This window comes from Conger conger, chromosome 6 (assembly GCF_963514075.1).
Source record: "Conger conger chromosome 6, fConCon1.1, whole genome shotgun sequence".
Classification (NCBI taxonomy): domain Eukaryota; kingdom Metazoa; phylum Chordata; class Actinopteri; order Anguilliformes; family Congridae; genus Conger; species Conger conger.
Window position 1 is genome coordinate 43,295,599 of NC_083765.1, and position 24,352 is coordinate 43,319,950.

Below are 24,352 nucleotides of genomic sequence, written 5' to 3' on the forward strand. Positions count from 1 at the left end.
TGGACATATTGGCTTATCATGCAGCATTAAGGTTCATGACTGACTCCACTTATTGCACACATCACTGTACCCTGTATCAGAAAGCTGGACTGCCCTCACTCTCAGCCCATAGGCAATATCATTGGTTCATTCTGATTCATAAAGCTGTCCTTGTTCAGCTCCCTCTGTATTTAAGTTCTTTGCTAGAGTGGATAAACACAAATTCATATGCATTGTGATCACATGACTTCATTTTCTTTAATGTTCCAAAAGTATGTACTGTCTTTGGTGAAAAAGCTTTCAGCTGCACTGCTCCCTCAGCATGGAAGAAGACACAAGAAAAAATCCTGCTTAATATACTGATACCTTTAGAACATTTTTACACTGTGTCTAATGCACAATCTGTTTTATTTGTTATATTTTAAGCCATTTTGACCAGGACTCCCTTGTAAAATAGTTGTAAATCTCAATGGAACTATTTTCTGGTAAAATAAAGACATACAAAAACATGAACATGACCCATAATGTGTTATCATTTTTCTTAGTGACTAGTAGTAGCCATAGCGGGTCGTTTTCATACCCTGCTGAAAAAAACAGCTCAAGCTAGGTTTTGAAACAACCGGTAGTTGGTGGACCAGTCCAGACCAGACCTAAATAAAATGTTTTATTCATTTTTATTCTGAAATAGAAATTAGACATGTTCTAAAAGAGTTGGGTTATATTGTATTATTATCTCCCCGAATACCGGTTCAGTAGATTTGCCTTTGGCTAGAAAAATAGTTTGCAACACTATACGATGCACATACGCCGCCGTTGCATCAGCGCGCATAACTTGGAGTTCTAGTCTGGAGGCGCTGTCGGAAATTGAGGACGCAACCAAGCCCTTTTACTTGCTCTTGATAGCGTGCAACGTGCTTGCGTTTCCTCGGTGTCGCTCCTTGCCAACTGCCTAACCATTTCATCCTGTCACTTCACTCCGTGCTTGGCTCGAGCAACGAAACACCATGGCGCTACTGAAATCCTGCAAAATCTTCTCCAGTGTCGGGGCTTTCGCCCCTTCGTTGGGAGTTTTCCCCACTCGAGCCAGGTAGGTTCGACATTGGCACAGTTGCATGGTGATGCAGCATCGCAAGCCCTTTAGTTCCCTGCTAATGTTAGGTAGCATTGTATTTTCGCACGTCTAACATTACTTAGCTAGCTACGTGCATAAACTGAGCTAGCATATATACAGTCCACTGTTACGCATGTGAAGGTAGCTAGGTAACGGTAACTTACCTGGTTAGCTTGCCAGCTAGCTATCTAAGTTACGGGGATATTCCTGATTTTGAACTTAAAACCGGCGATGAATATTTCTGTCACTAAAGTTAGCTAATTGGCCGTCTATCTTCATATGTCTTTGCGTAGGTTTTTTGTTAATCTGAATATGGACCCTGGTTTTGTCTATTGTAACTCTATGCGTCTTATTCTTGATCTAGCTAGCCACCTGCTATGAAACGAACATATAGGGCGAAGTCAAGGTTGTCGAAGAGCTTTTCTGGCTGGCTGCCTTTAAGAGTGGCAATTGACTGACTCGGGTATTTGAGCTATGCTAAAGTGAAAAGCGTGAATTTCAAATTTCACATGATCAAACTTAATCCACGTTCTGTGTGCATTTGGCCAAGTTTACCAGATTGTTAGCTAGCTTGGTAAAAGTAACTGTTATGATGAAGTCTGTCTTGGCCTAATGCAGGGAATCTAAAGCCGCCTATTTTGGTAGTCTTTAGCGAAAGCAGTGGGTGCACGATTTAATTAGATTAATATTATGAAAGCCATGTTTTGTCGGCGTATATGTAGTCGCAAGCTAGAAGAGGTCATGGAAGCCATTTCTTCTTCGTCTACGCACAATTTACTACAGTCTTACATTTTGATCTACTCGGGATGCCGTAGCTTTGGTCTGCTTCGTATTGCGATTGGTTAGAAGATTTCGATGCATTGATGCCGATTGGTTGGAGGGTCTGTGTCCTTATGGTGTCCTCTTGGAGGGCAAACTGATATAACTAATCGCTATTAGTCTATTTTCAGTAAATGACTCTGGAAATATGCTAAGAATTGTGCTCCAGAGTTCTGCCGTCGATTGCGTGCGTTTTGTGTTCCGTACCAAATAACGGATTTAGATGCTCTCTTACTTGCTGGCACATTACTAGCTAGCTACTCACGCATAGCAACCAATCAAAGAGTTTAGGGACTGTCCCATTCATGTGGGTTTTTTTTTTCTTCCATTACGTCCCATTATTACTTCAAATGCAATTCTGGTTAAAATGGTTCCATAGGAGTTATGAACACTTTTTGGTGCTTCATTTTCCTGTCCTTGTCATGACACTGTAAACCGCATAATCGATAATCGACCTTCTACGAAAACATGGGTTAAAGCTTATGATTTGGTTTTAATAATCGTGGGTCTATTATCACGGTGTGTAAAGCGTCCATATTGTACTGACTATCGTGCTTAAGAGTACTCTGTGTAGTAATGGTGACTATCGCGTTTGAAAGGTAGATATCAAGATCAAAGTTTACTTACAACACCATTGAGTTTTTGCAAAAATCATGCGTTTCTGCTGACTTTCAGTTAGGCTGGAAGATAACCTTTCTAATTGGCCATATACTCCGAGATGCGTATGATAAGCACATTCGTTCAGAGCCATACAGGCTGCCTGTACGTATTAGCATGGGAAGCTAGAGGCCTGCTCATTCCCCTGTCTTGTCTACAGAAATGGAAGAGAACATGTCGGTGTGCATTACCATAATGTGACTAAGTTTCGCAGACATAGGCCTCTGACAAAGATGGTTTTAAAATCATCAAGATTCTGAAGTTTTGAAATGACTAAGTCTTCTCTGGAGCATTTTTGGCGGCTTATTTTGTCCCACACATGCAGACCAGACACTGCTGCGCCCACTTCCTGTACTACCTGCCATTTTATTCTGCGTTCTCTCTCTTTCTATATTAGTCAGGGATGATGCAGTGAATTGAACCGTGGCTGCTGGTGTGCGAGTCCTCTCTATAGTGCCTCCTCAGAATGGGCTGTTCCTCCAGGCTCTATATTTAGTGAAGGTTCTGGAGGCTTTGAAAGTGCAACGTGAGAAGATCACATAGAACAGGGCTGGCGTGGGACTGTGCTGCATCTGTAGCAGGCAGCCTTGTTTTTGCAGTAATAATAAAATCGGTCTCATTTGCTCCCTGAACTTTGCCCTGCTGGAAAGCAAAGTGCTATTGGCTGTGGGGTTCATGGAGGGGGGAGGGGGGAGGGGGGGGGATCTTTGTGTCCTTATGTGTCCACACACAGGATGCTGTAATAACTCTTTTGCAAGCTAGCGTAGGTTTGCTCCTCCGTTTGTTAGACTGAAGACTAATAACTGTCTCATTACCTCTAAGTGGTCATTTTGTTGAGGTAATTTGCTTGTTACAGGGTTTCTTGTGTGCAGTTTCCTTTTTAGAGGCCCATTCCTGCCAATTTCAGTTTGGGTGTTTTTTTTTTTTGTTTTTTTGCTTGCCAATTTCATTGGGTTGGAGGATCTAAAAATAATTGTACCTTTGCTTAGAAGGATACAATCCTAACTTATAATGCAGTAAACACATAGTTTTAGCATGGTTCTAAGTTAGAAATGAGAAATTCTAAATTAGAAATTTAATGCCTTTCCTGGACCTTTCAGATACACAAACTTGCAGAGCTTAGTGGACTACAGACTCATTCTGAGATCCACCTCATACACTCCTGTGACCCATCGTAGGTCCTGGCCCTTAGTTTAAAAACCGGTGCTCTTTAAGGTGAAATGCAAACGAAGCACACTGCTGTGTGTAGGGGTTTTGAGGGCTATCATCATACAACTTCCTGTTATCATGGCCCACGTGATAACAGGAACTATGTGGTGGCAGCACTCCCGAGCTTCGGAGCTCCCTGGGTTCCTCCCTACAGAAGGAGGGCTGCATTGCTGTTCTAAGCTTCTTACACTGGAGCCTGTATTTGTGAATGCACTCTCTCAGACCATGGCTTTGTGTGAGTGGAAGAGCTTATTTTACTTTATGTTGGAAGTTCCTAATGTCATTACGTCTCCCTGGCTCCCTTACGAAATAAGCTTCTGTATGAAAGAAGGTTTTTCCCTTTCCATCTGTGTATAGCAAATATGTGATGGTCACATGACTGGCTAAGCTAACCATGTTATGGTAACTTAGATGAAGGGGTGGACGGGGTCTTGGCTGACTGACAGGCTAATCTGCGAGAGAGAATCCTAAAGGTGAGATGAGGGCCTTTAGGGGAGATGCTTGACTGGTGGTCTTTTATAATATTCGGTTGCAATAGCAGCTGCAGAATGTTGAATCGTCAGACTCTTGATTGGAGCCTAGCCACTTTACCCCTGGTCCGCGGGACGTGGCTGCCTTAGCTGACTCCAGATGTGGAAATGAGTTGTGTAATCTGCAGGGGGAACAGGAGTGTTTACTTAGTGAGGTCCCCCGCACAAGGGCATTGACTGAGAACATGCGTGTGAAGCATTAACTGACACACAGTGAATTAGACTCTAGTGTGCAGAGTCAGTTTGTCACTGCCTACGTTTGGCTCTGGCTCAGTTTAATAACTTCCTCTCCTCTGCTCTCTTTCCCTGTCTCTGCTGTTCCTGCCCACTCTCTCTCTCCTGCCCCCCTCTGTCTTTCCCCCTCTCTCCCCTCTCTCTCTTCTGCCCCTGTCCCTCTCTCTCCTCCCTGCTCTAGCTCATGGTGGTCTGAGGTGCAGATGGGCCCCCCTGACCCCATCCTGGGGGTGACGGAGGCCTTCAAGCGCGACACCAACCCCAAGAAGATGAACCTGGGCGTGGGCGCTTACCGTGATGACCAGGGCAAGCCATACGTTCTGAGCTGCGTCCGCAAGGTGCGTGTCCGTGCATGTCCGTGTCCTGACTGCATGTCAGCTCCCGCATCATCACCCCTGCAGATACCGTCCTTCCTTTGTCCCATTACACTAGCATTAACATAAAAATTACATTACATTATTGGCATTTGGCAGACGCTCTTATCCAGAGCGACGTACAACAAAGTGCATACCCATAACCAGGGCTAAGTGCACTGAAAGACCGAAGAGGGAAGTACAATTTCAATTGCTACCCGTACAACCAAGATAAGGACCAGGGCCTTTTTTTTTTTAAAACAACAAATAAACAAACAACAAAGCAAAAGTGACCGAACTTAACGATCCAAATATTGCTTGCCTAGCCATCTAAAAATACGAAACCCTACGTAAATCACAAAGACAACAATTAAGGATCACAGGGAGGTAGGGAGGGATGGGGAGAGGTGCTGCTTGAAGAGGTAACCAGTGTATCAATGCTTTTGTCAGGGGTCTCCCTTGTTTAAGCCCACCCAGGGCAACTTATATTTTCACACATTCATTTTCACCTGGATATTCAGGATAGGTTTTTAGCTCAAATGAATAAAGCTAGTGCCAGGACATGAAACTACAACCACAGAGTTACTGGTCTACTGATTAGATTTACACTGCCGACCCACAGCCTTCTGGGATGTGTAGTTGTGGTTCATTTAATTTCCTCATTGAGTTACATGAGGACATGAAACATGACACGCCGGTTTGTGCGTTAGCTGTTGTAGTTCAGAACCGATAGCATTATGCGTGCTATAAAGCATAGCACATGCATTATACGGAGGTCTAATGTAGTCCACGGTTATAATAAATGTCTTTATTGTCCAGCTTATGCATGAGATATTTCACTTTCTCATGTCTTTCTTTGTCATGCCTAGTCTGTTTGCTGTTTAAACACGGTCTGGGTATCTTTGGATGATGTATGCCTAAAATGTAAAATATGAACATTTGACCATGTAGTCAACAGTCTTATCCACAACCGCAGACAGAGCTTCCATTCTTTTACATACAGTCCCATCTGTATAGCTGAAGTCGTTTGGGTTGAATATCTTGCTCAAGGGTACAAGTGCCAAGCCTCACCTGGGAAATGAACATGACACCGTTGAGTTGTGTAACCTACACTACTCTAGGGGTTGCCTGTAGCCTAGTGGCTAAGGCTTTACTGGGACCCGGAAGGCCGGTGGTTCAAGCCCTGGTGTAGCCACGATAATGTCCGCACAGCTGTTGGGCCCTTGAGCAAGGCCTTTAACCCTGCATTGTTCCAGGGGGGCTTGTCCTCTGCTTAGTCGAACCAACTAAGTCTTCATGGATAAAAGTGAAATGGCTAATTATGACTGCATTGTATGTTTGGATAAAAGCATCAGCTTGATTAAATGACGGATTATTACCGCCGCCCTCACTGAGTCCCTTGCTGTTTTCCCTTTTAAAAGGCGGAGGCCCACATCGCTGCCAAGCAGATGGACAAGGAGTACCTGGGAATCGTAGGCTTGGGAGAGTTCAACAAGGCCTGCGCGGAGCTGGCCCTGGGGTCTGACAATGAGGTCCTGAAGAGCGGCAGGGTGAGCGGGGCATCCACATGTGCCCGTATAAAAATGTTTGGACCGTAGAATGCGTTCAACTGTCAGTGAATGGCGGGAGGGCGGTGGTATTTCAGAAGCAGATTTTTTTTTCTCTCTTTGGGTGAAATGGTGTTTTTGGCAAGGTGCATCGCTTTGAACCCTTTGGCCTCTCTCCCCCCTCTGCTGTCTTCACAGAGTGTTACTGTCCAGACCATTTCTGGCACGGGCTCACTGAGAGTCGGTGGCAACTTCCTGGTACGTCTCTCTTTCCACACGCGACACTCAGATTTTAACGTTGAGCATGTCGGACATGAGTGTGAGGAATAAATCTCACTTGCTGCCCCCCCCCCCCCTGCTCTCCAGTCCCGCTTCCACACAGTGGCCCGGGACGTGTACCTGCCCAAACCCTCCTGGGGAAACCACACCCCCATCTTCAGGGATGCGGGCTTGCAGCTCAAGGCCTACACCTACTACGACCCCAGCACCTGCGGGTTCAACTTCAAGGGGGCCCTGGATGACCTCTCGGTGAGATTAGCCCGCTCACAGTCAACCCTGTTGCTTTACAGGGCTCTAGGCAGAATCTGTGTACAGTGTATTTGTCTCATAACCTTTTGAAGAGTATTTTATTTTTTGTTTTTCTCAAAATTCTAACTTGTTGTTCTAGAACTCCAGTGCTTTCATTACCTGATTGCTACATCAGCAGTAGAATGCTCAGTTGGGAACATTCTAATCGCATATTTGTGGTCTCGCACCTTAAAGGGTTTAGCGTGATTTATACTTCTGCATTAAATCTACGCAGAACCTACGCCGAGACTGAAACTGAGCAGATCACGTTGGAGCTAGTGAATGTTGAACTACAGTTACTTTTACTGAAATTACTGCAACGCGGAAAAGAGAAAAGGCGGAGGAGATGGTGTGTACAACCATTGAACCGATCGCGGGTGAATTTTCTGTGCTTGTCCGGCCACTGAGACAAGGACGAAGAAAGGCATTTAATGGTTGCCTTCTACAACCATTACAACCATTAGTTACGTGTAGTTACATTTCTGGGGAGGTGCACATCAGGCTAAGCCGTAGGGTATGCGGCTACGTGGTAACTACACCGTAGGATCTGCGCAGATTCAACCCAGAAGTATAAATCAAGCTTTAAGGACTCTATTGCCCTTGTGTGCTTTGTGTTTTTGGTATCAGTTCTTAAAAGCCTGGTCACTGATCTGCACAGGGGTAGCTGGCTCTCACACCCATGTTGTATGGTGAATGAGTATAATTAATATTCAAAAATGTCATAAAATTCCCTCCTTAAAGAAAATCCCAGACAAGAGCATCCTGTTGCTGCATGCCTGTGCCCACAACCCCACTGGGGTGGACCCAAAGCCGGAGCAGTGGAAGGAGCTGTCCGCTCTGGCCAAGGTGAGGGGGCCCTGCAGCCTGGCACTGCTAAGCTACACTGAGCTACACTGAGCTACACTGAGCTACACTGAGCTACACTGAGCTACACTGAGCTACACTGAGGTACACTGAGCTACACGTCCTATCCGAAAAGAACACCTGATTCAGATAATTAACTAATCACGGTCTTCAATCATTACAGTCATTTAGCTGACAGTTTTATCCAAAGCAACTTGCAGTTGACCAATGTGGGTTTAAGACTGTTTTTCCAGGGCCCAACAGCTGCACTGATCTTATTGTGGCTACACTGGGGCTTGAAGCACCAACCTTCCAAGTCCCAGGCAATTTATTTGGCTATAGGCTGCCCCGGTCAAGACTTGGGTGTGTTCGTGCTGGGCTAAAACAAAAACCTGCAACCACATCAGCCCTTTTCTGGTTAGATTAGACACCCCTGCCCTAAGGACTGAGTTTATTTTAGAAATGCACTATATGGCCCAAAACCTGTTTATACTACAAAGTAGATTCACTTTCGTTTCTAAACATGGTTGACATCTTCACTTGGGCAGAGTGATTGTGTCACTAGTGGAAAGTGACACTGTGCAGGCCCCACTATGGGGTCTACTTCTAATGCGGCTGTTTAATTCTGAATAATCTGACCAGTGATCTTTTCTTCTCAGTAATCAAAAGGCCACTCTGCCTGCAACAGACCAAACAACACCCCCAGGGCCATATTTGTGTAATGAGATTCATGGGCGCTTGCGTTCCTTTTCTAGGAATAATAAATCAATATGGCCGCAAAGCAAATATGGGGTCAAGGGTCACGTTTAAGCGTTCTCAAAACTGCCTGTGGCCTCATACTAAAGATCCCTGCATGCTTTTCCACGTTTCTGAATGAAATGGAGCTTTTAGTTGGTGAGAAACGGCGAATCGCTCTTTAGCACAAAGTCCCAGGGCGTGTGGCTCTCCCAGTCTGTGTTTCACGCCGCCTCCTTCCCGTTTTAGAAAAAGAACCTCCTGGTGTTCTTCGACATGGCGTACCAGGGCTTCGCCAGCGGGGACATCGACCGGGACGCCTGGGCGGTGCGGCACTTCATCGAGCAGGGCCACAACATCGTGCTGTCGCAGTCTTTTGCCAAGAACATGGGCCTGTACGGTGAGTGCGCCCGGGCAACGGGTGGGAACCCACGTCAGCCATGTCTGTGTCTGCATCCAAACGCCATTCTGTATCCTGTTTGAACCCAGGCCCAGATTACAGGTTGTATACGATATTGTTCAACCTTTCCTCTACCCATCGCTCATCTCTCTCTGTCCTTCCTTTCACCCTGAGGGAGCAGGGCCCCTGATTTTTATATATTTTTTTCCTTTCTTGTTATTATGATCCATTTTTGTTTCCATTTCCTTTTTTATTTTTTTACCGCAATTGTTCACTTGAAACTACAGTTGTATTGTGAATTATGTAATTTGGCTCCTCCTTGGTGTGAGGTTTGCACAATTCTCCAGGGGGCGCCATTGCTCACATTTACCACTTCTCGCCATCGTCAAGCTGACACCATTCAGCGGCATTTTCATTCACAGCGCGGTTATTGCATCAGTCACACGCACAAACTGTTAGAATCACTTAACTACATTTTCTATGCTTATTTGTATTGGTGTAAAAAAAAGAAAAAAAGAAAGCTGCCCCTGTTTAACTGATATCACGCTAGTTTCCGAGCAATACGTTGCTGCCATTCATTTAATTCCATGTTGATTCCATATTCCTTTCAGATAACCGCTTCCTGTTCAGAAATGGAAATTAAATTATAAATGGCGCTTCAAAGGTCAGTTCTACACACTGACAGGAAGTCTCTAACCACAGAAACGCAGGGGTTCTCCATGACATTATTACACGTCAGTGACTCTCTCCCATGGCAGTTTCTCCTAGCTTTGTGGGCACGTACACGTTCTCTGTGTTAGTCCTGCCCCAGCTCCTTCCCCTCAGTGTTATCCTCCAGCTCGTTCAGAAGGCTGATGTGGGCTGATGTGCCTCACGCCTGTCCAATGGGCAGCTGAATGAGCCACAGCGTTATTGTCTCTGCTTGTGGGACTGCATGTGCTGAAGTCTAGCTCACGTGCTGAAAGGGCACTTGTCCCCCAGTCTTAATCTCCAATATCACCATTATAATTGGCTGGTGAGTACTCTAGGAAGTACACTGTGCTGAGTACTCTGTTATTAGTAGTCTGCCGAGTACACTGTGCTGAGTACTTTGCAGTTTGTACACTATGGTGAGTACTTCATTATTAGTACTCTGTGCTGAGCACTCTGCAGTTCACACACTGTGGTGATTACTTCATTACTAGTGCTCTGGCGAGTATTTGAGGAGCTGGGGTTGTTGTGAGGGAGCGCTGGGTCAAACCTATTGGATTTCAGCACTCTGCCTGCAGTAACCTGACTCCTACACTGCAGACCAGAACACTCGGCTGATTGTAAGAGCCATGTTTCAAACCGAGTACAGAACTAAATCCCCTGACATAAACGCTGCAAATCTCCCGCAGCGTATGTCCAAGAGTCGCTAACTGGAGAGCACTTCTCTGAATGATGGAGAACGGCAACACAAAACAATTTGAGCTGACAGCTGAGGTAAAGGCATTGTGCCATTTCCTCATTATAGTGTTGATGAAATGCCTAATTAACCAGCAGTAATGAATCTTTCAAGTTTAATTAATTTTAAGGCATTACTGGTAAACTGATTTCCAGATAATCAGAGGCACTTTCTTAATAGTGTAATTGCTACTTACTTGAGTGGGACAGCTGCAAATCAAATTTCTCCTCAGAATGTGCGACAACCGCTATTCCGGACTGTACATGTTCAAGGGGAATATCAGCAGCAAAATCAGTTTTTTGAACGTACGTTTATATGGATCTGTCTACCAAGAGCATGGGCAAAAAAGTTACTACAACCTCATGGTCTTCTAGATGATTCTCTTGTGGAAGTATCTGCCTTAACAATGGTACTTTAACCTCTCCGATACAACAGCCACCGATGCACAGATGAGTGAGAAACGAATTTCTGAGGCACTACGGTATCTAGACAAACCACATGGTGTAAATGTTTAGTATGTGTTGGTAAAACCCGGTGACGTGGCATTAGGGTGTAAATGTCTCCGTTTCGTCTCCAGGTGAGCGTGTGGGAGGGTTCACGGTGGTGTGTAAAGACGCGGAGGAGGCCAAGCGCGTGGAGTCCCAGCTGAAGATCCTGATCCGCCCCATGTACTCCAACCCCCCCATGAACGGGGCCCGCATCGCCTCCACCATCCTCAACACCCCCGAGCTGCGCAGCGAGTGGTGCGTTCCGCCTGACCCCGCCTCTCACCGCTAACCCTGCCCCTACCCGCGAACCCTGCCCTGCCCCTACCCGCGCACCCTGCCCCTGCCCGCGAGCCCTGCCCTGCCCCTACCCGCAAGCCCTGCCCTGCCCCTACCCGCGCACCCTGCCCCTGCCCGCGAGCCCTGCCCTGCCCCTACCCGCGAGCCCTGCCCTGCCCCTACCCGCAAGCCCTGCCCCTACCCGCAAGCCCTGCCCCTGCCCGCTAACCCTGCCCCTGCCCGCTTAACCCTACCCTGCTAACCCTGCCCCTACCCGCTTAACCCTACCCTGCCCCTACCCGCTTAACCCTACCTTGCCACTATCCGCTAGCCCTACCCTGCCCTGCTCCAACTAAATGGTAAATGGCAGGCTTTTATATAGCGCCTTTATCCAAAGCGCTGTACAATTGATGCTTCTCCATTCACCCATTCATACACACACTCACACACCAACGGCGATTGGCTGCCATGCAAGGCCCTGACCAGCTCGTCAGGAGCATTTGGGGGTTAGGAGTCTTGCTCAAGGACACTTCGACACAGTCGGGGGATCGAACCTGCAACCTTCCGACTGCCAGATGACTGCTCTTACTGCCTGAGCTATGTCGCCCCCTATAATACTAGAACTCTCTCAGCCGATCAGCGCCCAGGATTGAAACAACCCTTTTAATAGCCTCATTGTGGTTGGATATGGTGCACTCTATTCTAAGCCACGCCCCTTTCCCCCCAGGCTGGAGGAGGTCCACGGCATGGCCAATCGCATCATCAAGATGAGGGAGCAGCTGGTGGCCAACCTGCAGAAAGAAGGCTCCACCCATAACTGGCAGCACGTCATCGACCAGATCGGCATGTTCTGCTTCACCGGCCTGAAGCCGGAGCAGGTATGGAGACCGCTCTATCGTGCCACCCTGTGGGCCCCTGGGCCGGGCTCCTGGTACTCCTCAGGCCCAACAGAGGAGCAGGATTACCCAGCCGTATGAGAATCAGCAAGTTCAGGGTATCGAGGCACAGGGCATGTGAAAGGAACATTTTTGATAATGTGTATTTCAATCATGGCTGCTTCTTGTTCAACAGTGGGATGTGCTGTTTTAAGTAATTATGTCGTCTCAAAAGGTTGAGGGATTTGGAGAGCTATAAGTTGCATGCTAGCCATTCTGTTCTGCCTTTGAAATTGAATTTGAGAAGTCGGATGTGTCGTTCTGCAGGTGTGATGGGTCAGGAGTGTTTTCTCATAGTCAAACTGTGTGTGTGTGTGTGTGTGTACACGTACAGGTGCAGCGTCTGACGAAGGAGTTCTCTGTCTACATGACGAAAGACGGGCGTATCTCCATGGCAGGAGTCACCTCCGGTAACGTGGCCTACCTGGCACACGGGATCCATGCGGTGACCAAGTGAAGCGGACCGAGGGTGGTGCCCTGCAGCCCCTCAAAACACCGGGGGGTTTGGAAGGGGTGTTGATATCCTACGGAAAATCTCCTTATTAGCAGGGGGGGGGACCGGATAATCTTCTATTATTACTTTTCTGCATCTTTCCCAGAAACTTAGATGGGAAATTCAATAAATAATGTTCATAAAAGCTCAAGCTTAGGAATCTACATCCAGGCTTGACTTCATGATGTATTAATGTGAGTTCATTTTGTGTCCCCCTGTGATCAGGAGTTTTTAATGGTCAGTCTGTTCAGTTCCCCCCCCCCCCCATACTCCCATCTGAAAAGGTTAAAGGTTGGCCCAGGAAGAGGGCTGTAGTGTCCATGGGGTTTGGGTTCGGGGTTTGAGCACAAATTCAACAAATCCATTGTTTTAATTGGCTGAATTGGGCCCCTCCCTCCTTGTTCTGAGGATGTTTGTTGCTAGGAAACCTGGATTGTGCCCCGCCCCCTCCCCTCCCCCCCAAGGTGCTGGCCAATAAGAAATTGATCAGTAAGATGGCACTGCTTGCACCTAATTTTTACAGATACATTATCTATGTATGACAGGTTTCATAACAGCCCCACCCCAAATTCCAAAATGACCTGTTTGAGCTTTTCTGATGGGAGTTGATCTTGGTCACAAAAGCACTGATGTGTTTTTTTTTTTGTTTGTTTTTTTCTCTTCAAAAGCAAACAAAAAAACCCTTGGTTTTAACAAGGAATGTTTTCCTGGCCATGTGGTTATGGGGGGGAAGCTTGGTATTTAAATTGAATCTAAAATGTATAAAATGCACTTGGTTAAAATGTGTCCCCCAGATAAGTGTTTTTTTCAGTGTTTGTTTGTAGAATACTGTGTGTTTGTGCAGTTCTTTTGAGTTTGGGTTGTGCCTGAACACCAAAAAAAGAAAAGAAAAAAAGGCGGTTATGTTGCAGTAATCAAACCACAACACTTGTTCAGTCCGGGTCCACCACGTTGCTTCTACAATGCCCCGAAACCAACAACGGTGTGGCCCCTGGTGTTCAGTGGTATTGTTAAGAATAGTTTGACGAGTTAAAACAAGCTGGGGCAACGCCTATTGGAAACCTGAAATGGCTGCTTGCTAATCTCCTGGAGGAGATAGGGCTACCTACTTCACAGTTGGTTCACGTTTCCCTTGGGATTGTTGCTCCATCAATCTACTATTTGTAGATAAACCCACATCTGAGCCCTCTTTTTACCACGTGTGTTTGTAATAGTTCTGCTCATGTCTGCTCTGAAGACCTAGCGTGTTCGCAATGGCATTACGCAATGTCCTTTTTGTGAATTTCAGAAAGAGCTGGCAGCTTTAATACTTCAGATCAATATTTTTATCTCAGATTTGACCTTTGCCCCTCTCCCCCCCCCCCCCCACCACTGGGTTGTCTAACTGAACTAATATGGAGACTGAAGAAAAACTAGTATTTTTGACTAACATGCAGGCCTTTTCTGGTGTCTGCCATTCCTTTGAAACTATTTCTTCTGACCACAGAGGGTACAGATAAGATGACAAAACCACAGTCATATATTCAGAGTACTGGTTTTATTCAGAGTAGTCAGTCACCCTCAACGTCTGGCTAGAGTCGAAAGCACCACATTTCAGCATCGATTGTACAAGAACCAACTGCCCTGTATCTCATTTACACACACACACAGTCTGTACTTTCAGCATTCATTCTGAAATAAAGTGAGCTCTATAGATCTGTGTCCTTGTTGGTTTCCGTTTGTTCTTGCAAGTGTGTTTCGAATTAAGTTGTAGAGAACTGCATGGTACTCTGCACTGTATGGCTTTAACTTATACTTTCATAATTGTATGTTAAGAACATTTACCATTTTCAATTAATTATCCTAAAGATCACACGGCTATCTTATTGACTGAAGCATTTAACCTGCACTATTATACAAGCTGTTATTAACCTCCTGCCTTCAATTTAATTCTGATGTCTAATGCCAGTATACTGTAAGTGCAACGTTTCTTATTTAAAAAATTGTGTTTTAAGGAGAAACAGAAATAATACAATTCAGTGCAGTGTACTTCAGTGTTGTGTTAGTGCAAATTAGTAGATACTGATACATAGAATAACATAAGATAATCATACTGATTCATAAGATAAACATAGAATAACTAGGGGAAATATTATATATTTAGCATTGCGATGTTGCTAAGGGGCATTTAGAAGGGGAAGCCCCCTACTCTCTCTTTTCTCCCTGCTAAGCCAAAACAGCCAGTTACTGGGGAGAGAGAGAGGGCACAGTTCACTGGAAGGGGTCGCAGAACGCCAGCTCCGTTTTGGAAACTGCCAGCGCGGGGTAGAGTGGCTGAGTGAACGTTTGCTGGAAACTGTGCAGCAGGGTGAGGTCGCCCTCTTCAGGCACGGAGTAGAAGGACAGGCTTCCCTTCTCCATGTCCAGGAACACCCCCACCCTCTGTGGGATGCTGCCCTCCACAGGGAAGGACTCCTTGTCGTGCAGGGCCTCCATCTTGTTCCGCTCCCCGAACAGGCACCAGGAGTGGGGGTTGAACCCAATTCGGCAGGCATCCTTCGCCCCTTTGCGGCCGATGAGGGCGTCGCACACGCCCACCTTCCAGCGCCCCTCCCCGGTGACCTCCACCTCCCAGTAGCTCCGGCCCCCGTCCCGGGCCCTGGCGCCCAGGACCTGGGGGAAGGTGCTGAAGCGGGCGGCCGTCTCGGGGTAGGGCTGCGGGTCGTCGCTATGGGAGACCCTGGTGTTCTCCTCTGACAGAACCAGCTTTGGGTGAGTGGTGTCTGGATCCAGAGTGGGCGTGATCCCATCTGTAAGGGTAGCGCAGTGTGTGACTAATGGCCCATGAGCCAAGCATCGTACATATTGTAGCATTGCAGTCCACAAGTGGTGGCCTAACTGCTCCACTAATGGTGAGTTTGTCTATATTACCATGGTTAGTGTAAATGACTCTCCCTATGAAGATCCGCGTTTGAGCCTCACCAGCTCTCCACTCTCACAATATAAATAATCATTAATCAATGTGAAGAAATAAGTTTACATATGGGATTATGTATTATATACTGTACATGAATTAAGGTCTTCCAATGTATTGAATACATTTTTTTTTTTTTTTTCAGCCAGGCTTCTATTATTATTATTACTTTTATTTTAGCATCACTTCCTTGAGGTTTTGTATTCCGTATGAGCCCTCTTGTGGCCCTTGCGACTCTGCACTTCACAGAGGCATTTAGATTCAGCCCATGTTTTTTATGTAACTTGTTCACCTCGGGGCTGCCGCCAATGTGTTGATACGCAAACGTGGAAAATTCAGAAAGTAAACATCCTCCCGTGAATTTTGTTCTAATCACCTGCAGTTGCTAATTGGCCCAATGCTTCAGTCAGACAGTATAACTAATTAGTGAAATTAGCTGGCTCAGTTAATGGGTGGAAGAAACAGGACTTTTACTTTCTGACCCCTGGATTTTCCACTCTGTTGCTACAACAGTCTGAACCCTATTTTAAATGAGGGCTGTGTGTTTGCATTGTTGTGGTTGTGATTGTGGTTGTTGTTATAGTTGAATTAGTGGTTGTGCTAGTGGTTATAGTTGAGGCTGTAGTGGTTGTTTGTGGTCCTGATTGTGATTCAAGTTATGGTTGTGGTTAAAGCTGTCTTTGTAGCTGTGGTCATGGTTATGGTTGTTGTGGTTATGTTTATGTTTAGTGATTGTGGTATGGCTGGTGTTATGGTTGTAGCTGTGTTAGTGGTTGTGGTTATGGCTGTGATTGTAGCTGTGGTTGTGGTCAAGGTTGTGATTGTGGTTAAAGCTATGGTTGTCGTTGTAGCTGTGGGCATGGTTATGGTTGTTGTGGCTATGTTTATAGTTGTAGTGTTTGTGATTATGTTTGTTGTAATGATTGTAGCTATGTTAGTGGTTGTTTCTGTGGTTGTGGCCATGATTGTGTTTGTGACTGTGGCTGGGTTAGTAGTTGCAGATGTGGTTGTTGCGGTTATGGCTGTGATTGTGGCTGTGGTTGTAGTCGTGGTTGTGGCTGTGGTTCTCACAGAGCAGTCGCAGGGCATCCCGGTCCATCATGGCCAGGAGGAGTGTATTAAGCCTCTTCTCCGCCCACTCCTCAATCTTCCCCAGACGGGCTTGGTCTAACTCCTGCAGGGGCTCCATCTCCTCCAAAGGACTGGACATGGCTTTCACACTGAGGGAGGGATGCGCGAAAACAACCCATCACACTGATGTGTACGAGGCACCAACATTCACAGCAGTGGGGCAGAGTTTCTTCCTTGAAGGATTGTGTGCTTTTGAACAACGCTTCTTTCAATGTGAATTTTAAGCATTACAAATAAGGGTTGTTTAATTTATATACTCTAGGGTAGCAATCATCAAATCTGGACCTCAAATCTAAATCTGGCCGAAAAATGTGTACTTCTGATTGGCCAGACTGTCTTCACACCTGTCTCCCAGGTAAAGGGAGGGTGGAAAGTCAGACCATGATTTGATGATCCCTGCTCTAGGGCCTAGCCTAGATGAATAAAGCCACCCTTATTGGATGCATTGCAGAAAATGAATGAAGATTGTAGTGGCTCTGTTAATTTTTCAGACTCACCATTCAGATATCTTGCTGTACTCCTGTTGGAAAGAAAACATAAATCATTTGGAAATAATTTATTGTGTGGAGAGGAACATAATGTGGGTCTGGCAAAAAGATTCTGCTGTTAGCATTAGGATTGAACCTCACACAACATATCTTCGTCGAATACTTCCACATAGTGTTACACAAATGTTACAGAAATGATTATTGAAATTACTGATGTAAGAGTCATCTGCAGAAATGATCAAAGAGACCAAGGAAGACACCGGCCCCATTTACCATGACAAAGGCCTGTTCTTTGACCCTCTCTGCCCCCTTGGAATCGGACAGTCCCTCCAGAGTGTCCAGGCTGGTCTGGAGGGAGCTCAGATCCTCCTGGAGCTTCTCCAGCTGGGCCTGAAGGCCCCCCAGGGCCCGCCGCTCCACTCGGTCCATGCACTGCAGGGCCTGCAGCTCCTGCCGGTCCAGCACCTCCCGCATGGCCTGGTACTGCTGCTGCAGACCGCCCCGGGACCGGTTCAGGGTCTCCTGGAGAGGGTATCAACATCCCCATCATCACTAACATCATCATCATTATCATCATCATCACTAGCATCCCCTTCATCACTAACATCCCGATCATGACCAACATCATCATCATCACCAATATTTTCATCATCATTAACAGCCCCATCATCACCAACAGCATCTCCATAAATATCATTATTATCACGAACATGTTATTTCTGTCACCAACAGTCTTATTATTACCAACACTGTAGTCTTTAATACCAACATTCTCATCATTATGACCACAATTCTCAACATCATGGCCAACATTCTCATCATTATCACAAACATTCTCAGCAACGTGACATCCCTCATCAGTATCCCTCACTGGCTGACACTGGCACGTGTCAGAATGCGGTGTTGTAAGTTGCAAATGGCTCTCTTCCATTCATCCCCTCACCTGAATGTCATGTTTCTTCGTTTGGAGGTCGGCCACTCTGCTTTGGATGACCTGCTCGTTCTCTTGCATTTTCTTCATGTCGTCTTTCAGGTTATGCTGAATAAACCATCATACCATAATCACTATTTAGCTTTACAGTACAAATGTCAATCACGTGTAGTGTTTCTTCTCATTTGAAATACATTCATAAGCCCATTCCATCTCTTTGCTATGTCCTCTGTCAGTTTAGGCGGGTAGATTGCAATTTGCATAAACCAAAACATATTTAGGTGGCTACTGCTTTTTCTCACTCTGCAGTCTACCTGCTCAATTGTGACCTGGAACACTGCACTAAATACACAGCTGGAGCAGGCAGAATACAGGCATCTAATTGGCCAGAAGTGTTCATATTATGCACTGAGGGAGGGGATACCCTGGCAACTCAACTTCCTGGGTGATGTCACAGTTAATTGTATATCCAGCCCCAATGAGTCTCCAGACAATTTATATTTGTCAGTGATGAATGCAAGCTGGGTGGAGCTTTCGTGTGCTACCAGTGACTCGCTGATTGCAACCAATCAGAGTGATTTGCCACAGGGAGCATCATCAGTTGATTGGCTTGTGCAAGTCGGGGTGACGGTGCACGGAAGCTCCACCCAATCACCCTCTCCCTTTGATAATATACAATGTGAGTCTAGTTGCATGGCAAGTCTGAATGCAAGTAGACTACTTGAGATTCAGTTGTCAATAGTGTACCTGAACTGAACTGGCCTGTGTGAGAGATGAGATTCAGTAGTCAATAGTGTACCTGAACTGCCAGAGACTGAAGGAAGCTGAAGCAGCAGGAAGGAGTAGCTGGACCAGCAGATTGAGAGTTGGGAAAGAGACACAGATGCAGCTGCGCTTCAGAAAGCCTTACTGCAGAAAAAGAGAGTAAGAGAGAGAAGCAGGATACTAGCTAGTACTGGGAGAGTAAGGCTTCATTCAACCAAAACTGGACAACCTGTATATGCCAACACTGACCTCTGAACCAGGCATTGTGAATTGCTGTGGAAACAGCAAAACCTTTTTGATTGGTTCATAAGAAATCAGTGGTTGACAGTTGACTGCAGTCCCCCCACTTTCTGAGGCCTCACTCTCCCATAACTGTCACAGAGGTATAAAGGAGCTGGTTGGAGTCAATCGCAACCCCCCAGTGAAGCGTTCTCACAACGTCCCAGCAACAATGCGGGAACGTTAGCGGCTAGGTTAGCGGCTCACCCTCAGCTCGGCCTCGGCCTCGGTCACGCCGACGCAGGCGTGGTTGCGGTGCGCCCCTATCACCGTGCACATGGTGCACACGCACAGCGCGCAGTCCCGGCAGTAGATCTTCTTGGCCTCCTGGTGCTCCGCGCACCGCCACAGCGAGACGTCCGCCGTGGGCGCCACCAGCGGGTGGTCCTGGAACACCGGCGAATCCAGATGAGACCTCAGGTGCTTCGTGCACATAGAGGCGCCGCACACCAGGCAGGTCTTCACCGCCACCTGCTGGCCGGGCGAGGGACAGTAGTTGCAACGAACTGAGCCGCCGGGGCTAGCGGCGGAGGGTGCGCAAGTGGTGGGGGAACGAGGAGGAGGAGGAGAGACGGGAGGTGAAGGGGCCTCTCTCTCTCTTTCTCTCTCCTCCATCCGGGAAAAGGAGGGGGCCCGGCGCTTTCCCAGGCGTTGGGGGGGGGAGGTGCAGTTGGACGAGGATGCAGAGGTGGAAGGCATTTCTCCGTCTGAGCAGTCTGAAAACATGCATAGAGCACCGTGAAAACAGGGAAAACCAGCGTGACGCAGGACTGAGAGGGTCAGCGAAACTCTAGCCGTACAGCTACATTTGGTTGAAAACTGAAAGTTTTATATAGGCGACTCGGACATGACCTGGCTATATCCGGGGAAAACCTGAGCTAAATTGGAGTTAACCAAGTCTGTTTATGTCAAAATGTCTCTTCCATTCCTCTGGATGAAACAAATTCAGATTCTGGTTCTGCTCACTGGATTGGAAGAGTGGTCTGTGGAGTGATGGCATGGCAGGAAGGTAGTGCATGCTGGAAAAGGATAGCCTTACCTATGGTGAAATATAGTGGTGGATCTTTGATGTTATGGAGTTGTTTTACATCTACTGGTCCCGCGGTGGTATCTTTTCTCCGAACAATCATTTTAGCATGAAATATATATAAATATAGATCATATATTTACTTTGCACAGCCGTTTATGTCCATGGGTGCCAAAGCTTTTGGAGGGTACCATAAATATATAGTATACATACAGGATATATGATGCTCATATATTATTATATAAAGTGAAATAATAATTTTTATTTATTTATAAAGTGCACAATCTTCTGCACACATGTGTTCAAAAACAGGATTTTATATGTTCTTGTTTCTTTCATTGTAAGAAACATTGTTTAATGTAATCCAATAATGTAATGTGATAGTTAGTTCACAACAGACTCATTACAACTGGTCTCTAACCAGGCATTCACTGCCTGACTGCAACTAACAACATATTTTGTCAAATAGAAGCATATGTACAGAATTTGAGTTTTATTTTCATTTTTCCTAATTGTTCTGCATTTTGACCCTAAAATGAAGTATTATGATGATTATTAGGAGTAGTCATATAGTAATAGTTGTAGCAGTAGTAGTAGTAGTAGTAGTAGGATTAGAGTGGCTACAGGGAAGAAGATTACGAGGCTACAATTTTTTAAAGAAAGACCCCCATTTTTTTACCCTACCTACACTATTGCTGTACCCTACTCATGCATGTGTTTTGCCTCTGTGTGCGATTCGGTGAATTACTGTAGTGGGACAAAGGGCCCTATCTTTGTGCCCTACCTGAAGTGGTGGATTGCCTGTGTCTGTGTGCCCCATCAGTGGGGGTAAACGGCCCCCTTGTGCGTCTCCAGAAAGCAGGCAGCTTCCTGTACTCTTCCCTGCACTCGGGGCAGTAATACGGCCCTGTGAGGGAACCGCTCCATACTTCCTGGATGCAGATCAGGCAGAAACAGTGTCCACACGGGAGGGAGGTGGGGTCCCGGCGCTCCTTCAAGCAGAGAGGGCACTCAGGGGTCTTTTTGAAAGGAGTATCCAGAGAGGCACCCATACTGGTCATGCTACGCAGCCAAGGCCCCGAAAAGAAGGGAACTGACGGCAAAACAAGAGGAGGAGGAGGAGCCAGAAATTTCAAACTTCTCCACACCACTTCTTATCTTCACTCTTAAAGGGACAGGACATACGAAAAACAAGTGGGACTGTGTGTGTGTGTTTGTGTGCCTGTGCGTGCACACAAGTGTGACTGTATGTGTGTCTGAGTGTTTATTTTCAGACTTACATTCTAACATTCGTAGAAAGTAAAACTAAAAATATTGAAAAGTGAGGAGATAACATTAGCAAGAATGTATAAAACTCTCAAAATGTCATCAAAACCAAACCAAAAGTAAATGCTCAGTCTTGCTTTAATTCACATTTCCAGGAAATAAGATAAAAATCATTAAAGCCCCAGGTCTTATTTTCAGTCCCCTGTACACATATATCCAGACTTTGGTCAAAATAGTAATTTTGAATCTCCTACCAATGTACAATATGTGACAGAACTGTAGTCTTTAGCATATTACATTATATGTTTCAGTGACTACACTATGTCTGTGTCTCAATTTTATTAAAATTGTTAATATTGGCTGACCATGCAGAATATATGACCCCATATAAACAGTGGCTATAAAGATACTACCCGCCCCCTTAAATGCTTGTCTTACCTGCCTAATTGTAGTATATGCCCACCAGTTACTCTAATTCAACATGACATGGGCCAGCGGAGGCCTGGAGGATGGGGGTAAATAGTACCTATGACCTATTAAAGATATAAAGCAAAAGCAAGCTGTGACTCAGTATAGATAATTTAACAGAGACTGGCTGACTCCATAGAAAACTGTCGAGAGCAGAGAGGACAGGGCCACAATCGCCCTGCAGTCTACAATAGGCCGAGGCAGGGGCACACTTAACAGAGACGACACAAATCAATCCATTGTCCCGTGTGCTATGGGTCACAGACAACCCGGAAGGTCACAAGTTCTGCACCACTATTCATTAGCCAATTTACTCCGGCCTGCCCTAGACCGAGGGACAATGGCTGACGCACATACCACACCCTCGCATTTTAAATGCAAATTAGGTAATCACCCTTGTGGAAATTCCTGCTTGGTTCCAGCCTGGTCTCAAGATAGTCCTGCTGGTTTGAACACGGTCGAGCAGGCGAAGAAGATAGCTGAGATCATAGCAACCGTTCTGACCAGACCATGAGGGTATTTTACAAAGCAGGATTATTGAGATAGTCAGGGCCAGCTGTCCAGCTGGTGGGCCCGCTTGGAACAGACAGAGCAGAAATTCACCAAATTCAAGATGGTGTCCAGCTGGGCCAGAAGCTGATTTCAGCTAGATTCCATCTCAAGCTGTTAGCTCGAATTTTCACCAGGGCAAGTTAACCAAAAACTTGCATTCTTAACTGTCCTATTATGTTTGGGGTCAATTTGACCGCATTCAGTGTTCAACATCTCTTAAAAGCAGTCAACCTTTTTGTCCATCTTGATATTGTTAATAAATTATTTTTTAAATTGGTGGGGTTAAATCTTGTACCAAATTTGCATGAGTTGTCATTTTGACCCTCTGTAACTGTACAAAATGTCTTTGTGGATGATTCCGGTGGCATTTTCCCATACAGATGCCAAACTTTCCTTTCCTGTACCTCAGGCTCTAAAATTAGATGTTTCTCACAGATTTTTCATAAATATGGATACAAGGCTAGTAATTTTGGAGACAATAAGAAGGTTACACACAAAGTGTCAACATGTTTATTTTGCAATAATTTTGCATTTATTTAAACTGTTGGGAGTCAATTTGACCCAAACATAAAAGCGGTTATAAACTCTTAACATAATAGAAGGGTTAGCAATACTTAGTTTAATTTAATTCTTGTTTATTGAGCATTTACAAGTGTTATTTTGTTTAATGTCCATCTACAAGTGCTTGTAATGGTTTATTCTTAACCTATTACGATTGAGATATTGTTTTTGTTTACATTACCGATGCTTTTTACTGCTTTTTAGTCAGTCACTTCAAATAAATATGTAACATTGTTAAACATTTTGTTCACAGATCAACAAGTAAAGTCAGCGATCTTTCCCTAATCCTGTGCTATCTTCAGTTTTTTCCTCTCCCACACACAGTAACCCCACAAACTTTATCTTATCTAATGCGATGAAACAATTGTGCCTATTGAATACTTGATAGTTGTAACCAAGAATTGAACTTATTGCGGTGTCATACATTTAAACCACATCCCCCACTACCCATCGCGGCTCCTGCGATGCCATTGGAAGGAAATACCAGATGACCATCACATGCTCTCGCTGTTGACATCAGCAGAAATGAGCACTGCTCATTACAACATACAGCGCCCAGTGCCTGCTAGCTAGGCAACCGGACGGCGAGTGTGTGTCCCTAAGGTGATATCACTGTAGACGCTTTCCAAAATCTTACAGCTACTACCTAACGAATATATGTATGCTGTCGAGGACTTCCAAGGCTTTCGTGTTTGCGATCTCCGATTGGGTGATGGAATGAAGGTCGGTATTTCTACGTTACCAATACAATAGGTTCTCGTTGCACTAATTAGCTATCTATGCGAATACGTTATAAAATGCAAAAGCTTTTTAATTATTGTAGGCTCCTAGTATACTTTGTTATGCTATCATTATTGAAAATTGCTGAATAATTGTACTACTTAGCTCGTACTACAGCATAGGCAGGTAACATTTGGCTTCACCGGCGTATATATGCCAGCTAGCTAAACTAGCCTCATCTCGTTTCCCTTGGACCCATTGTTGTCTGTTTTGGGATGGTGCATCGGAACCCCTCTTCCTCGTAAGGCTGCTGGACCTTCACATTGTCACCAGGATTATTCTACTCAAGTACTCAATCCACTCTGCGCTGTCTACTTGGGACTTTCAATTAACGGGGATACTTTGGGGTTTTGAGCTGTTCCGGGTGAAGTTAGGCTGTCTGTGTTATTGGGCTTTCATAGCTAATTATCTGAATGAACTATTCCCATCCGCGGAATACCCATTTTAATAGGCACATTTGAACTTGCTTGTCTTGCATATCTTTGGCGATTTTTTCTTTTTCATCATTCTACACACCACATGTCTTTGATGTACTGAAACCTGCTCGTT

General features: G+C 45.6%; 2 protein-coding genes across 2 annotated transcripts; one reads left to right on the forward strand and one right to left on the reverse strand.

The window, feature by feature from the left end:
* Positions 1-853: 853 nt before the first annotated feature.
* On the forward strand, positions 854-14,301 carry LOC133130368 (aspartate aminotransferase, mitochondrial). Its single transcript, XM_061244915.1, has 10 exons — positions 854-1,066; positions 4,721-4,877; positions 6,314-6,442; positions 6,638-6,697; positions 6,806-6,967; positions 7,748-7,852; positions 8,834-8,984; positions 10,988-11,153; positions 11,902-12,052; positions 12,444-14,301. Exons 1-10 carry the CDS (start codon positions 984-986, stop codon positions 12,564-12,566), a joined length of 1,287 nt encoding a protein of 428 aa, XP_061100899.1. The 5' UTR covers positions 854-983; the 3' UTR covers positions 12,567-14,301.
* On the reverse strand, positions 14,121-21,269 carry si:dkey-29p10.4 (E3 ubiquitin/ISG15 ligase TRIM25). The gene is made up of 7 exons (XM_061244914.1): positions 20,961-21,269; positions 19,357-19,865; positions 18,118-18,213; positions 17,448-17,696; positions 17,184-17,206; positions 16,627-16,775; positions 14,121-15,391 (listed from the first exon to the last, which is right to left on the reverse strand). The coding sequence occupies exons 1-7, from the start codon at positions 21,235-21,237 to the stop codon at positions 14,853-14,855; spliced, it is 1,842 nt and encodes a 613-aa protein (XP_061100898.1). The 5' UTR covers positions 21,238-21,269; the 3' UTR covers positions 14,121-14,852.
* Between the last annotated feature and the right edge of the window lie 3,083 nt (positions 21,270-24,352).